Genomic DNA, 17,569 nt, shown 5'->3' with positions numbered 1-17,569 from the left:
CCACCCTCGAAAGAGCTCGTCAAGGCAGGAAAAGACTGGTTCAGCTATAAGAGCGTTTAGTTTCTGTAGCATTTTCCCAGAGTTGGAGAAATTTAGTTCTCCCAAAGTAGTATTTTAATTGCCAAAGTAGACACAGCGGAGCTCTTCCTAAGTGCTGATGCAGCGCACAATAAAGTGTATCTCCTTCATGAGCAGCTGAGCTCATGCAGGATGTTCCTGTGGGGTCTTTGAGGGGATGAAGCTGATGCTGTGCTGAAGCACAGACAAATCAGTTTTTAAAGGCCTGACTGTTACCATGTCCTCATTTGTATCATACACCGTGGATTTCTTTGTAAACGATTTAAAATTGCATTTTAATATTACAAGGGATACAAATACATATTTTTCTGATACATTACTGTCTTCCTGCCTTCCTATCATTTTTGATAGGTGTTCAATCTATTGGTAACACCAAAACTCACTCTCATGCCTTCAATGAATATGGCAGCAATTGTCTTCTGCAGAGGGAGCAAGCATGGGTTCAGAAACAGGGTGTCCAGAAACCATCGACAATCAGGGCACTGAAAGCGGACCAGACACAAGCCCAAGCCCAAGCCCAGCTCCCCACCACTTCCCTGAATATTAGTTGCACTACAGAGGTTAAAAGCCAGGCTGCTCTTTGCTTAGTTATTTAGAGATAGAGTATTTGAAATGGAGAGTGTATGGAGAGCTCTAAGCACCCTAAAGGATCATTAATAATTGCAGCACAGTTGTGAATTTCCCTCCCTGTTATGGCTGCAGATAAGCAGAACCCATAAAAATTGAGCTCGATTAAAAAGAACACAACCACAACCACAACCACAACCATGCCATTCCCTGTGCAGAACTGGAGGGGGGTTTAAGAACCTCAACAACTAAGCTTTGCTAATCACTCATGACTAATGGCGTTTCAAACATCATCTTCACTGCATTTGAGCCAGGCGAGAAATGTCACGGATTCCTCTGAGGCTTGTTCTGTCTTTGCCTACTCGTGTGGGAGGGACAGATTTAGAGAGGACATGCAGCACAGCGGCTCTACCCACTCTGTTCAAAGCTGACCCAGGGGGCTTCAAACCTCGAGACTCTGAAGGGGAGGCAGAAAAAATCGCAAATGGAAATATTCCTCTATATGGAGAAAGAAAAACAGTAAGATGTTCCACCTCTGTAATCCAAAAGGAGGGATCGAATTCTTCTGCTTACAGACCTAAAGATGAGTCTTCCTAACTTCAAAGCCGTGCACTAGAGACAGCAAGAGATACCGGCTACGCTCCTGCCTGTACGTGCTTCTGGTCATTCATGCTTGCAGAACTGAAAACTTCTTTGCTAGTGTGTTGCTTTTCAAGAAGTGGGTCTGGGCTACAGCCACTCTGCAAGACCGCTGCGTGATGGGAAACCAGCCAGCGCTCGGATTGCGTGCAAAACAAAGCAGAGGGACACTGCCCAACTTCCTTCGGGAGCCAAACCTCCAGGCACCCCAGCAGTGCTGAATGCAGGTACACAGTGGCATCAGAAGAGCCTGCACTGGAATGATGACTGACTCTGAGCACATTTTAGAACTTCTCAGCGCAGTCTGAGGTTTCCAGGTATCAGAAAAGGGTGTCAGACAGAGCAACACATCACCTGTGGTATCTGCTGGTAAAAGCTACCTTGTTGAGAGGCCAGGTCATGGGGGCAATGTGTTTTTAACAAATTAGCTCACACTTATTTAAAAACAACAGCTGATATCTGACTAGCCACATGCTGCATCGAAGTCTTAATGTGTATTAGCTGAGCAGTGTATAAAGGTATTAAAAGTGCTAAAACTGCAGTTGGCCTTGCTGCCGCAGTTTGCAAATGTTAAGTCCATGTGTGCTTCACGTGGATGCCCACAGTTCCTTCTAAGACACTACTACTGTATGCCCCATCCTTCAAAGGGTTCAAGGCCAGGCTGGATAGGGCTTTGAGCAACCTGCTCTAGAGGAAGGTGTCCCTGACAGGCAGGGGGGTTGGAACTAGATGATCTTCAAGGTCCTTTCCACCCATTCTATGATTCTATGCAGATGCAGAAATCAAAGGTACATCTGCTTTTTGAGCTGCAGACACACATGTGCTTCTTCCGTGCTCAGACACAGGTCAGCCGAAGACAGGGACCACGTCAGCATGGCTTTGTGCCAGGGCTGCGGTCTTGTCCCCCGGCAAGGTGTGGTGCGGTGCCACCACGGCTCAGCGGCTGCCGGGGTAGGGACCCCGCATCTGTCCGTGTGTGTACGGGATGAGGGTCCGTCTGAGCTGCGGGGCTGCAGCATCGCACGGCTGCCTTTGGGCACTTGTACCTGGGCTTCCCTTCTGCAGAAACCAGGGGTGAAGGGTGACCTTCTCCCGCTCACGGCACAGTTAGGCTCTGCCACAGACTATGAGCACATGGGACATTTGAGGAGAACGAGGAATTGAATTAGTCTTCCTCTCCGCCGCAATTCAAAGGCTGTGTATGCCATCTGTAGTCTTTCTTCTGCTGCCGGGAGAGCCAGAGAGGCCAGCGCCACGCCAGGCTGGTTAGTCTGTTAAAGGCAGAGAGATGTGTAGGTGGTCCCACTCTGACAGACTGCGGAGGCTGCCTGCGTTCGGGGGACTGTCTGTCCTCCTGCTTCTTACATCCCTGCTTCTCTCCTTTATGCTATTTTACATATGGAAAGGCTTCTATAAAGACCTTTTTTTACCTGAGGAGCGTTTTAAAGGCTGTAAGGTCTGGCTGCTCTTTCCACTCCCAAAGCACTTGTAGTTACAATTAAGATCTGTGTTAAACCTACTGTCAATTAGCCTCAGCGATGTGAAAAGCATCAGGCCCGGGGAGGGAAGGCTTTCCCTGGCTGAACAGTGAAGGAAGAACAGCAGCCTGCTTTAAAAGGAAAAGAAGAAATAAAAGCCTACAGAAAGAAGCTTACCCTGCAGAAGAGAAAAGACAATTGTCTAGTGCTCAGCAGCTGGTGGGTTCACAGCCCTGAGCGCTGGCCTCGCGGGGAGCGCGCCGTGGGAGGTGCTGCTGCTCATCAGCCCAAGCGGAGGGCACGTCGTTAGCGGGGCTGATCACTGCAGGACAGAGCGCTGGCCTCGCTGGTTTGCTTTGCTGGTTAGATTTAAATAGTCCTTCAGTTTCCCAGACTGAGAATGATTGAGCTACTTCCCTCTTATAAAAAGTCCAGGAAAAAAGCTTTACCAATTTGCTATTTTTATTCTGTCAAAAGTTTCCACTATGTTTTAGAAGTTTCTCTCAGTTTAAAGAGTAATAGTGCTTGAATTGTAGGTAGTTTTTTTTCTGGTAGGAGGAAGAGCCTTATTTTGACACCATCAGAGTGAAAGAACAAAATTAAGGTTTTCTTCAACCTGAACTGACGTTTCTGATTTATGAAAAATCAAATAAATTTCCTTTTTATGTCAAATTTTATTATTATCATTACTAATTATGATTACTACTACTACTACTACCACCACCACCACTTGAAAATTTCTAACAAACCACACGGCCCTGTTTTCTCCTGTCTAACAAGACTTCTGGGTTCTCCTGTTTGAGGCAAAGGCGGTTGGGAATATCTGCTCGGCCAGAACTCCCTCCCTCCAGGGCTGCCATCCCTATGCTGCCAAAGAGCAAGCCCTTCTCGGTAACCAGGGCCAGTTGTACAGCCCACTGCAAAGCCACAAGGAAAGGCGCAAGACTGTCCTTGACTTTGGGGTGCTCTACAACACAGCAGACTTTTACACCCTCCAACCAGCCCTGATGTGATATGAGACAGGGGAGGGAGAATTTCTATTGGGAAGTATTTTAGTGTGTCGATCCCCAGGTAATGTGTAACTCCTGGGACTGTTCCAGTTAGCCTAGTTAATGCAGACCTCCGGCTAGTATTACACTGGCGTCAGGGCTGTGCTGGTCAGCCTCAGGACCTGCTGCGCTGTGACACAGCACCCCTGCTGCTCTGGGTACAGCTCAGGGCACACTGAGCCCCCTCCCATCCCTCCCGTCCCTCCCCGCTCCTCGCCAGCCGGAGCCCTCCGACGCAGCGGTCTGGAGGCTGCAAGGACCGGGCTGCAGCTCCTCTCCTGACTCTGCGCTGCATCCCCCAGGAAGCAAGAGCGACAGTAACAACGAACTGGCACAAACTAAACATGAATTACAGTTAATTAGGGTTTTGGCATTAAAATGACAAGCCATTCACTTCCTATGATTGTCCTAAGAGCAATTTTAGAAGAGAGCTGTATGCAGCATGCATGGGGCTATGCAAAAGAGGGCACAGTATTAAAAAAGCCTGGTAAGACTTCCCAGCAGTGCCAGGTGGTGGTGAGCAGCTCGTTAGGTCAGGAATATGCTGTATTTGACAAATGACTCGGCACCGTTTATCACTTGAGACAAATGCAATCTAAAAATCGTGTTTTCTGCCACAGCTCCATTCAGCTGCTGGGTAACTGGTACCAAAACCAATCAGGCCCCTTTTATCCCCCCCATGCTTGTCTTCCATACATGCTAATAAAGGCATTTAAAATCTAATCTCCCTCTTGTCTTCCCAAAATGGAATCCAGAGGAGCCAAATATGACAGTCATTTTGCAGACAAGGCTCAAAGGGGCATTAGGGGTAATGTACAGTTTTAGTTCCCTAATAGAGTTTTAAGCCCCTGAGAGAGAAAGGAAAGTCAGCACGTAAATGAGGCGCTTGCTCCAAATAATTAGGACTTCTAGAGCACTCTTCATCTTCAAAGGGCTTTGTGCACATCCTTGTGAGCGTGGTACACAGCCCCCCCTTGACAGATGGAGAAAGAGGCCAAGGGCATTTCATGATGTTTGCAAACAGGGCTGGGAAAAGGTCTGGAGGGCTGATGAGGTTTGTACTCGGAGTTCAGGGGCTGTTTTCCGTGCTTATGGAAAGCCATGTGGATTTCTGTGCAGCTTGCTGGCTCGGAGGCTCAGCTGGGCAGGACTGGGAGAGAGCTCAGCAGCGCTGGGCGGTAAGCATTGACCTGGGTCTACAGTCAAACCTCAAGGGACCTATCTGACCTTTCAGTAATTGAGCGCTGCAGTGAAGAGGCTTCTGTAACTGAGCTCGCAGCGTGAGAAGAAGAGCTGTTGGGGGTCAAGGATGGAAACATTCCTCAATTTTTCATTAATGAGAAAACACAAATGAAAACTGCTTCAGAATACAAAGGATCAGACCTTTCTCTAATGGAAAATGACAACGGCAGGGTGGGTTTGGGGTTGTTCTAAGGTATGGTCTACAGTGCTCGTGAGGCTGGTTTTTGCTGCTGTGGAAAAGTCACAAGTATGGTCGGGTCAAGGGGAAGTGGCTTGGGCTCAGTTTGATGCTCAGGAGGCAGAGCTCTGAGCTAGCCTCGTCCCAAAGGGTTGTGGAAAAGGCAGCTGCAGCCAACCTGTTTATCACAGACTGGTTTGGGTTGGAAGGGACCGCTAAAGGTCACCTAATCCAACCCCCCCCTGCAATAAGCAGGGACATCTTCAACTCGATCAGGTTGCTCAGAGCCCCATCCAGCCTGACCTTGAATGCTTCCAGCGATGGGGTGTCTACCACCTCCCTGGGCAACCTGTGCCAGTGTTTCACCATCCTCATCCTTAGATCGAGTCTGAATATACCTTCTTTTAGTTTAAAGCCATCACCCCTTGTCCTATCACAACAGGCCCTGCTAAAAAGTTTGTCCCCATTTTTCTTGTAAGCCCCCTTTAAGTACTGAAAGGCTGCTATAAGGTCTCCCCAGAGCCTTCTCTTCTCCAGGCTGAACAACCCCAACTCTCTCAGCCCGTCTGCATAGGAGAGGTGCTCCAGCCCTCTGAATTTTTTTGTGGCCCTTTATCCAGAAGGATCTTGCATCGCACAGCAGCTGCACAGGGCAGTCTCACTTGGCTCAGGTCCCAGAGGCAGTGGCCCACATCACACCTTTCCTCCTCTGGTGTAGACAGTCCCTGTGCCCTGGCTGTTAGCAGTAATTTCAGGTTCCCCTTTGCAATGCATTTCACATATGGTATGATTATTTTTTTAAGTGAACAAACTGTTTCATTGCTTTTCACTTGCAAGTATATCAAAAGGACCCAATTACAGCTAATACTCTTGATATTTCTTGAACCACACACTGGGAAACTGAGGGTTTAGGTTTCCACTGCAATGTAATTATGCTTGGAACTAAACTAAACCTTTGCTTCAGAGGTTCTTGATTACTTGTATTCTCTAAGAGAGTTAGCACCGGTTTCCCCAGTCGCACAACTGAGTCACGGGGAGTTCAGAAGATTTGCATAATGTCAAAACTCAATGCAACAGGGAACTGAAGATATAACCCAGGGGTCCAGACCCCTGTTTACTTTCTCTAATCAGTAGATTTCCCTCCCTTCCCTTACTATAAAACTACAAAAACGTTGTTGCTTATATAAAATATTTTGAAGTTGAATAGGCTACCAAGTATATAACACGGCAACAGGGCTGACTGCTCCAGAATAAGAAAACTTTTGCAAATCTAGCAATTACTTTAAAAAGACTGATGCACTGGAAAAGAATTATCTCACCAAAAATTTTACAAGAATGATGATATGTCATCCCAAGGAAATTTTGAGGTGACTTTTAGAAAGTCACCTCACTCAGCCATGGAACAAAAGGAGGCAATGGAAATACTCGCTTCTGCTCAGATATTTTTAATAAAGGAAAGCTTGTTAAAAATAAACTGTAAAGAAGATTTGGGCGGAATCACAAATCATCTCATTAGCATTTTGGGGAAAAAAGCAAAGATGAAATATCAGCTTGTAAAATCTTTTCTGCAAAGCCAATTTTCTCCTCCTTCCATCTGGTTTATCTGTATTCCAAAATTCTAATTTTCAAAGAAGTTTCTAAAATGGCAATTCCGGACTGTTTTTGTTCTTACTAAACAAAGCAATGTACACCCAATATAGAAATATAAAGAGGAATGCAATGAAGTAGACTTTTTTTTTTTTTGTCTGCCAGTTGATTTTTAAAGCCAAACCCAGGGTTTAAAAAGAAAAAAGATGTGGGTGATTTCACACCTGCACTGCTTCTTACCCTGAAAAGCAACCATGGGGCTAACTGAGTCTTTAGTCTCTGGTCAAACACAAACTGACATCAGTGATCCAACAAGGGCCAGCATCATAGGATCAGACCTTTAATGGGAGGGGAACCCTCCCAGCACTTACAAGGCTGATAGAGAAAAAGGAGACATGGCAATGCAAAAGCTGCATCTGAAGGGCAAACTGGAAATTCTGCTGTAGACAAGAATTTGAAATTTGCCCAATGCCACTTCTCAGCATTTTGTGGACTCTGATTTGGAGAACAGCAATAAAATGTGACACTTTCCTGCAATGAAACGATTAGAAAAGTAGACTATAAAAATAGCACTATAAAGAAATACCTAGAATTTTAAAGGTGGTATTCAAACAGACGATCTTTATTTTGCAGTTTATTAACTTTGAGCATAACTTTTTATAAAGAACATTAAAATGAAGGTTAAGAGAAACTTACCCCATAGACCAGTTCACCCACCATGCCATTCCATATCTTAGTCTCAGGGTCCCTAGCTCCATATTTCCCATCTCCAACAATTGACAGTTTGTATTTTATTCCAACATGTTTTGCTATTTCAGAAGCTAAGTCTACACAATATCCTTCATATCTCTCATTCCCTTCTAGTTGTTCATGGTTTTTCTTATACATTACATATGGTGATTCCTTTGAAACAAAAGTAAAGATCAAAAGTCTATGAATGAAAAACACAGTTTTAAAACATACAAAATGAGAGCTGTTATTATCCTTTATATTACTGTCAAGTATTCACAATATTTCCTGCTTTGGTACAGAAATTAGACAGACTTTCGCAGTTAAAAAACCTTGGCTAACGCTACAGCCACACATACTATTGATTTCATTCCTAGTATGGACCCATTGAAAACAACAGGACTATTCCACTTTAACAAAGTTACACTTTTGTTTGCAGGAGTAAGCCTGATTAGACAGTCAAACAGCATAACTGTAGTAATAATTCAGGTTGTAGCATTTAAAGAACTGACATGCCCAACACCTGTACCATCAAAATCATTTCCTAGGGCCCCAGTGGCCTAGAATGGTGCCCTGGTGGAGACATTTTCGAAGCAGCCTAAGGGAAGCTAGGCTAAAACCCTCAGCAGCAATTTCTGTCACTAAATTCCCTTAGCCTTCTTGGAAAATTCTAGCTGAAATGCGATTATATCTCACTAAATCCATAGGAGTATAAAATACAATGCTTCAGGAGATAGCATAAAATTGGCTCATGCTTAGTAGAACTGTAACAGGCATAAAAAGTCACAAACAATACTGTACAGAGCACATCCGCTAGAGGCATTGGGACTGACACAGGTGCTGCTGTTTATGAGACACAGGAAGAGCTTTACTCCTTTGGAATTGCACAGGTATAGGTCGCTTTTCACCCAGTGCCAGAGCAGTTCCACTTCTCTACAGGCTTCACTGTGCCACCCTGACCCAGTCCACAGGGCTTGAGCTTACAGGAGCTGTACCTGAGTGAGGGGTGCAGGATTTGACCCTACAGCAGGAAGGCCAGATCCTGCAGTCATTTACATACACGCATAGTAACTTCACTTATATGCGGCTTTTGATTGAATTCAAGTGTCTGAGAAGCAGCAAAGCACAACGTTGAGCTCAGTGAGCTCTTCCTGCGAGTAAACTTATTTGATAGACGTAGAAGTTTGCAGGGTCAAGCCCTCAGGGAAGATACTGAACTTTTCAGTCACTTGAAGTCACGCAGCATCCAACATTTGCCTCCCGGGGAGGTGTCTAACACACCTCGGGAGCCATGTGCCTTGTTTCCTAAACACAAACACACTAAGAACATAAAACTTACCAAGATGGTAGTGACTACTATAGTTCTGTTCTCCACAGATGAAGTGTCATTAGAGGGCAGCTGATCTAATGCCGGAACAAATCTTTCATATTCATTCCAATAACCAGCCTACAGAAATGGAGATTGTTACCTCATCACACAGGTTTACAAGGGCTCTGGTGCACGAACTTGCAACAGGCACTGTCAAAACATATGGCTTTGTAACACTCATTCATGCAACATTTTTGCCATTAAAGGACTGCATTAGCTTTAATTTAATGTCCTTAAAGAAACAATGTTCTCAAGCCCACGTGCAAATAACTAAAAGCCAAATCAAAGTGAAAATACACATTAAATCCTCCCTATCTAAATTCACATAATCTCAGTGCCTGTGGAATAAATTCCCATGTATCCACAGCATCAGAATACATTATAGACAAGAAAATAAACCGCACGGCACTCTGAGTAAAACTTTGTATTTTTTATCCATATTCTGCTGCAGTTTGGACAGCGAATACGGTCCCTGCAGACACGGCTGAGCCAGCTTTAGAGAACATGCACAGCCATCGTTAGCAATGCCGGCACAGTAGCAATAACTTCAGGACGGGATACAAAACCCTCTGTGAGCACAAGGTGACTATTTGTCAGCTGGTTTGTGCTGACCTTCATGGTGCTGTGGCTACATTGCTATGCTATTACACTAGTTTTTGTATTTCTGCACAACACAGAAGTAACACCTTTATCTGCACTGTAAACTGAGCTGAATGGTTGGGCCACGTCCACAGGTATTTTGTTATCAAATACGTGCAGGAGAGTTTAAGGAGTCTCAACGGTGACTAAGCCCATTAGGTACCTATCGCCAGGTGAAATCAGGGGGATTTACGTGCCTTGGCCACACAGACTCTTCTCTCAATACTCCTGAGATCCTGTCTACCTAATTATTTTTGAAAATCTGCCCTAAATTTCTTTTATAACAGGGAGTTAGGCAACTATCCCACTTTGGATCTATACTTTATTTAGGAGACAAGAGAATGAGCAGCAAATCCTAATTAAAACCAAACTTATTTTCTGTTAATTTCAGAAGGTTTCTGAAATACACTGGCTCCGGCTTCACTACGGCTCTGAGGCCTGTTACGGAGAGGAAGGGAAAGATGAAGAGGAATTTAGGAGATAGGGCTGAGCACAGGCCCATGACCGCAGGTATTAGGCTTGGCAGTGGAAAAGCTCCAGAAGGGTTTTATGGGAGAAGTTGACATGGAAACCAATGAAGATATTAAGCAGGGCGAGTGGTTTGGTGCAGGAACAGAACAGAACAAGGTTCCTGGGACAGGGAAGACAGCAAGAAGGTGGGGTGTCCTCAGGGCCCTGTTATTACAGTGCCTGTGTGGTATTTTTGAGTTTCATTAGTTTGTTGGAATAAATATTTGTGAAGATGTGAAATCTGGATGCATATCTTGAAACTTACCTTCCGTGATCCAGCGGCTTTCATTTCATACACATCAATTGTGTAATTTGTTCTCCGCCCATAGGTGTCGAACTGGATGTTCCCTGTCATTCCTTGAACTTGCACCTTAGGGGAATAAACAGAAAAAACATTTTAATAAAAGATTCACTTTATTTTTCCCTCTGCTACATTTTGCAGGAACCCACTAGCTCTAGTACAAATTTTTATCTATAGAAGAGACCTGTAGTGCTTTTGACACAGCCAGTTATATTCTTCATAACAAAACTAATCCCAGTTCTCACAGTTCCAGCTGGACATATTCTTTGTTAGTTAGGTGACTCACTACCACAGAGTGAGCTACATTTAAGTATAAGTGAAATTAGCCCTGCACATATGTTAAATATAAGACAGGCTGGTTCTGCCATGCTTAGTCACGCTAGGTTCACTGATGCAGCACGGTGTATCAGCGAGGCACATGCAACAATTCGGTGCCGTTAAACCCCTCACAATATGGCACAGAGTGATTTGCGATATGGACCAGAATCCCGTATCATTGCTCATTCCGGGAAGTGCTTTATTTCAAGATCAGTCCCAGTGTAGGAGAAGGGAATGAATGGCTTCTCTGAATGAGCAAAGGCAATTGTCTCTACTGCTTATGGAGTTTGGGTCTCAATCTGGATGGATGGGTGTATAGACGGAAAGTCATTATCATTACCTACTCACATGAATCATCTTAAGGGGAAGTATAAAGTACTTTGTTTCAAAGAAAAAATCTTTCTTATTTCCCTGTATGAAAGGGTGAGATATTTCCATTTATCACTTATCAACACTGACAAGCTGTCATCTCAGGCAGAAGGGGTAACAGTCTGAAACTTCAGTAGGGGTAAATTAGCTTTAATATTTAGCAAAATGCAGTAAAAGTTACAGGAAGAGCTGATGGAAGACTAGTCAAAGGGAAACTGCTCAGGGCTGGTGACTGATCTGATATTTATGGTTTAGAGATGGTAGAATCAAACTTGTTATGGTGGACAAGGCTACATAAAACAGCCAAAATTCTTTGGATCCCACATTATTCAGTGAGCCAAATTCATACTGACATACAGGGAGCGTGATGTTTTTTATCCGTAAGTGGGTTTGAACCTTTCTTAAAATAGTTCATACCATTTCAGGGGTCTGGAAGAACATGAGTTATTCCTGTCTCCAGTTTGGCTTTGAAAGCCAAATTTGCCTCTAAGAGGTCTTACCAACTGTGGATGGAGCAAATGTATTTGTAGGGTAGTTGACATATAACTTGCTGGAAGCTGTCTGGCTACCTTAGCAGAGCAGTGACTGCAGAGCTTGTTAGGCTGGCTTCATCCTGATGTGTACTGAGACATGGGCATTGGGCACTTCACACCTTCTGACTTCAAATTTAATCTATCGTTGGTGGGAGAACTCAGCACTTTTCAAAATCTGGCTGCACTGAGGCAGAAGACTCACCAGGACTCAGAACGCTTCTGGTAGCAGCGTGTGGAGGCAATCACAAATGGAGGGACTATTTATAACTGCCCAGATCTGTTCAGGTAAACTGTCTGCCACTGATCTGATGTCTCAAAATCAGCTTTAGAAATACAGACATGCACAGTTTTCAAGGCTGTAGGGAAGCAGACTCAGGTAATGCCTGTCTTTCCCTTTTGCCCGCAGGAAGTCTACAGTGTGGCACTGAACCTTCTGCTAGCACAGGATATTCCAAGGATGTCTTGGGAAAAATTTTCTTATCTGAGTTGTTGCTACAGAGTGGAGAGGAAACATTGTTAAATCAAAGGGTTTTTTCCTCCTGAAGCAAAGATTCAAGATCATTGTCTGACTAGAGGAAGAGAGTGTGATGGACAGGATGGGGTCTGGAAGGCAGTGTGGGATGATCTTGCGTAGCACTTGTTAGAGGTGTACATAAATCTCACTTAGATGACTTTGAATAGCTGAAAAAATAAAGGCAACTAGCTGAAAGTTAAACTTGTGCATTTTTTGCCAATCATGAGTTTGGCTTTGTATATCTTATGAATTATGTGTTTTAAATAAATTGTCCCAAATAAGGGAGTACCCTTAGCAGCATTGTTTTTCTTTGTCAACATGAATACCTCATATCTCCTTAGGAGGAGTTTTATGTTTTGCTTGTAATTAAGTTCAAATGGACAGTACAAATTCTTTAACTACTGTGAAGGCTGAATTTAATTAACTTCTCTTCAAAAGTGTGTAATGCTGCATTAGTGAACATGCAGTTAGGGCATTTGTTAGGAAGTGACATAATGGCATAAAAAGAGCTCTGGCAATGTGAGACTGAACCATCTCTCTCACTCTTAAGAGTGATATAATCTGATCATAACCTTCTATAACTCATTAGAACCTTCTGATACAATCCTTCCAATTTGGTAATTGAGAAAAGCAGTAATTAATCTAAGTGTAGGAAGGCTGACCTAGGATTTGTTTATACCTAACATGGGTTAAGTCCGATCTCACTCACTCCAGTTCTATGCCTGCATTAATATAATCGATTCTAAGAGGTTTGTTTTAGAGTTATTTAAGCCAAACCAAAAGCAGACCATATTCTTGTCTCTTCTATCTACAAAAATGTTACCCAATTTTTACTGTTGTAACTTGCCTTAACACACACAGCAGTCTAAAGAGAGTTAAAAATCAACAAAATTAGAGACAAGTGAGGTACGATCCCATGCAGCAACTACTGTTAGGGATAAAAAACAGGCCATGCAGAAGGTAATTAGGCTGAGTGCAAAGTTATGCCAGGAATCAGAACTGGTTTGAGGCTAAACTGTGTCACGGTTCAGGCTGGTGCTGAAATCCAGCAGTATTGTTATGACTGACAGCATTTTTTCCACTTCTTTAAATCAATCTGAGTTGACTTTTTCCTGGCAAGTTATCAAAATTGCATATGTGTGTTTAAGTTCATAAATACACTTACCCCTGCAAGATTTAAAATATGCCTGCTGAGGACCCATTCTGGTTCTGTTAGCCATATCTGCAGCCTCGGCCTGCCTTTACAAATGCCCAGTACGTGTTGGTTTGCAAGATGGCTCATGCTCACTCTCACGGGAAGGTCGGGTGTGAGGGGGGAGTCAGAGTGTAGGTGCTCTGGTGTGGACAATCAGGCAGCTGCTGCAGCAATGCCAGAAGGATGTGATTTTAGCCAAAGTTTTGAAAGCTAATTTGTTATGCCTTGCCCTCTATTGAATATATTCTAGCCATCCTTTGGAGCTTGTCAGTAAGTTTTGTTTTGTTTGTTGTAAGTTTTTTCCTGAGGAGCTGCAGCTGTTTGTGTGAGTATAGAAACTCTGTGTACATGAAGTAGGACGCAAGTTTGGTCCCAGTAGAATTGCTGCTATTGTGGAATACACACATTCATTAGCTGCTATGTTTGTCCTTACCATTTTCAGCGCTCTTTCTATATCAATTCCTTGGCTCCACGGTACTGCGGGGTTAGCCAGGCAGTCTCCAGCACTACCTCTCCTGGAGACATCCACACGCTGTCTTCGGAGGTAACGGAAAGCCTCTGCTATGACTAGGACTGCATCATGGGTCAGTGCAGACGTATACTAAAATTGATGCAAACAAAATAGGGTGACAAACTGCAATCTTAGAATTGCCCCACATTTATCCGGTCTAGTCCTCTTTGTTAAAATAGTCTTAGAAGAATCATGCTCACAAGCCCTTTTACTTGCTCTCTGTCTTGCCACAGCTGCTTTATGTCACTTAACAATTCCATCTATTTGAATTAAAAAATTAAAAATATTTTCATTTTGTATAGCATAGAGCAGCAAAATAACAGAGCCAGTTTATAGTTGCATAAAGTTTAAATTTAACTGGAAGCTCGATCATCTAAATGAGCTCACTACAAAAGTCTGCAATTCCATGCTGGCCCATACTGCTACCAATAGCAAAGAAGAGCTCACATTTGGCTTTTGCTTGGAGTATTCTTTTTATTTTTAACAAGATTGCCAAGACAGACAGTTCTGAATTAAAGTTAACATAAATCACTTCTGTTTGGACCACAGTCCTGATTAGGTAGCATCTGTGGCAAGGAATAGATCAGATTACTTTTCTTAGAAGACAGCTATACAAGCAAGTAATCACAAAATACACTTTGGGCATTACGTCTCCTTGGTAATTGCCCATCTGCCTTCTCTTACTCCACGGTAAATCGGAGGAGGGTGGTAAGCTTTGTGTAGCAGCAATTCCTCAACAAAACCCCCTGAATCCTTAACGACTTGTTCATGTTGCTGTCAACTTCATCCATTACTTGTTGTATGTATCTGGTGACACCCCCCAATGCTGTAAATTTAGTATGACCTATGAAACACCATGGGGGTGTTTTTTCACATTTTTTTCACATTTATGAGTTTGTCTGAAAGTTCTTCCCTCCTGGAGTGGCCCAGGCTTTGCATACGACATCATTGGTTTTCACCGGCATTACAGCACACCTATAACTTAAAGGTCTGTGCGCAGGAGACCATTTCAGCATGTACATACCGGGAGCAACTGAATGTGCTCAGTGATTTCAAACCCCTTGTAACAGACCCTGCGTATTTCCACAGGGTTTGTAAGAGAATGAAGAGAAGAAAAAAAGAAAGTAAAGGGTATCTGGATGTACCGGTGCACCTGCCCTTCTTTTGGCTGTCTGTGTGACGCCGTAGAGCTCCTGGCTCCTGACGAACCTTACGCCGGGGTTAGTGCCAGGAGACATGCTGCTTGTGCGTGAATTAGAAAGGTGGAAATCCAAGTTTCAACTGCACATTCAGCTACTCTCTTTGTGGATAAGACTTATTAAATTCAGAAGTAGTTAATTCTATCCTGTAGGGCAGGATAGCACAATTAGTGGTCTGTATTTCTTAAAAATGTGTATTATCTTATTGCCAGCTCTTCAGTTTGGTATAAAGCTTTCGGAAATCTGCACAGAACGAGGCACGTCTGCATGTGCAGATCAAGAGAACTGTATCGGACAAAAAAGAGTGCAAAGGCAGGACTGTGAAGAAGGTTATACAGCAGTCGTTCTTACTGAGTTTTAAATGACAGCTGTTTATGACCTTTTACTGTGTGTGTGGGGTGGTCCCTGCTCTGACTGTATCTCGGTACAGGCACTCTTTTGATCCTGTCCACCCTTACCTCTTTTTGTGATGCTTTGCAATGATCACCCTCTCCTCTTGTGGTAAGTTAACAAAGGTGGTATGTCACATTCCACACAACAATATAGAACCATATAGTAATTTTGAGGTATTTGTTCTTGTATTAAAAAAATCTTGTAATACCTGTCCAATCTAGCACTACGTAAAACTTACATGGTGGTAATTTTTTCAGCAGACTGCATCAATTGTCAGTAACCTTAATGTAGTCCCTTCCAAGTCATGCCAAGAGAGCTATCTAATTTTCTACTTTATTTGAATTCTACTTATAAATGCATGAGCATGCAAAGAGAAAAAAGAGAGAGAGACGGGAAAGGCTGATAAAATACAGAATAAATTAAACATCAGGGCTTTAATCTCTAGGCAATTTTATTTCCTAATCAAAAATATTGTACATCAATTTTTAAGTATGCTTTTTGTCTGATTGACAAATACTGTGAGCATTTCTATAATGAGCGGTACATTTGTGGAAAGGTAATGCAATCTTTGTGTTTGTACCATATACTTAAGATTATTTTTTAAGGATGGAGAATAATTTTTCCCTCAAGGTAAATTGCTTTCAAGTGGAATAAAATCTTCCCAGGTTAACTTTATATATTTCAGAGCTTTTAAGATTAGTATGATACTTATCTTCACTTCTGCATCACTGCTAGGAAGCTTTAGAAAGCAGGCCTAAGTCCTAATCAACAGGGAACAATACACTAATCCGAGTTTTGTGGGCCTCTGTTTGCCTTTCTTTGCTTCCCCTGCAATGCCAGCGAGGCTGTGGGATGGCGTGGGATTAAGATAAATTTCCTTCCCCAAAGAAATCACATGATCCCAGGGATGGAAAAGTGTCTCTGAATGGCACTGGCCTTCTGGCAGCAGAACCTCGTAACTGGTCCCTATTCTGCCTGCAGTCCAGCACAGTGCTACCGCTTACCCTGGTATCCCCCCATGCACGGGACTGGACTAGATTTTTCCTTCCTAGCTAGTACTTCATGCTTCCCTGAATTTTGTCTTACTAATATCAAGACATTACTCCAGTATATCAGAGTAATTTTGAATTCCCAATCTGTTCATCGATTTGCATGTGTTCCTCCCAAATCAAGCAGGAAAGACATGAACTGTCCCATCATGACTGTGGTCCTTAGATAGGTTTGGCTTCCCTGAGACAGTCAGTGTACATGACGTTGGAGGACTGGACTCCTGGGAGTGACAGGGTCCTCTCATCTACCGCCAGTCCCGGGTTTTGTTCACCTATGTCTATTGATGAAAAAGAAGAGACCTCACCAAAAGAGGAAAAGAAAGAAGGAACACAATAGAAATATTACTAATATGCACTGGTCCTAGAAGATTTTATGACTTCCATCACTGGACAGAGTAACCTTGACACGCTCCTCGATTGGACAGTGAATAGCATCCCCCTCTACTATAGAGAAGCTGAGACAGAAAAAAATCTGGGGGAGACACTGACAGGTTGGAAGTCTCCTAATAACAGCAGCCTTTAGTTCACCCAATCTATGGCAGTTTTGGAGAACCTGGGACTTTCATTCAAAAAAAATTGGAAAATTTTAATGGTTGCAGATATAATATCCAAAGTGTTTAAGTAAAGGACAGTGGTGCAAAATGCAGGGTTAGATTATGGGGGCAACTGCCAGCAGTGACTAGGACATGTCAGTGGCTCCACACTGAATGTACAGATACTTTATTTTGCACATGAAATTCTCTATTAGCAATAAAGTGGACTAGTAACTCACAGTTTGCATCTAAAAACTAACCTAACTAGCCTCTACACCCACCCATGACTAACTCAAGAAGTTGAAGTTAGAAGTTTTTATATCCACTGCACAACGACAGGGTTTGCAAGACCAAGCCTTTGCCTCTGAGGAACTCCCACCACTGGTGGGCACTTGTGTCCAACTAACAGCCTCTGCCTCTTTCTCTCTTCTGGAAGGGCAGTTAATGATGCAACACATTCTAATCAGGGATCTGTGTCATACATATGCACACATCTGAGATTAAACCCCCCATGTTAAAAGCAACTCTTATAGTCTCCATCACTGACAGGGTAAAATAAATACCTTCAATGGTGAGTTTTTGGCTTCAG

General features: G+C 43.3%; 1 protein-coding gene across 1 annotated transcript in view; it reads right to left on the bottom strand.

Annotated features, from left to right (window-relative positions):
• Positions 1 to 17,569, bottom strand: part of GRIA3 (glutamate receptor, ionotropic, AMPA 3) — a 133,733-nt gene that overhangs the window by 28,193 nt on the left and 87,971 nt on the right. Inside the window, exons 6-10 of the mRNA XM_009889343.1 lie at positions 17,544 to 17,563; positions 13,729 to 13,896; positions 10,331 to 10,435; positions 8,887 to 8,994; positions 7,515 to 7,721 (exon numbers count right to left, since the gene is read on the bottom strand). Of these exons, the coding sequence (XP_009887645.1) occupies positions 7,515 to 7,721; positions 8,887 to 8,994; positions 10,331 to 10,435; positions 13,729 to 13,896; positions 17,544 to 17,563 (608 nt within the window). The remainder of the gene's footprint in view (positions 1 to 7,514; positions 7,722 to 8,886; positions 8,995 to 10,330; positions 10,436 to 13,728; positions 13,897 to 17,543; positions 17,564 to 17,569) is intronic.

Source organism: Charadrius vociferus, unplaced genomic scaffold (genome assembly GCF_000708025.1).
Source record: "Charadrius vociferus isolate BGI_N301 unplaced genomic scaffold, ASM70802v2 scaffold7, whole genome shotgun sequence".
Classification (NCBI taxonomy): domain Eukaryota; kingdom Metazoa; phylum Chordata; class Aves; order Charadriiformes; family Charadriidae; genus Charadrius; species Charadrius vociferus.
This window is presented reverse-complemented; position numbering and strand designations above follow the sequence as displayed.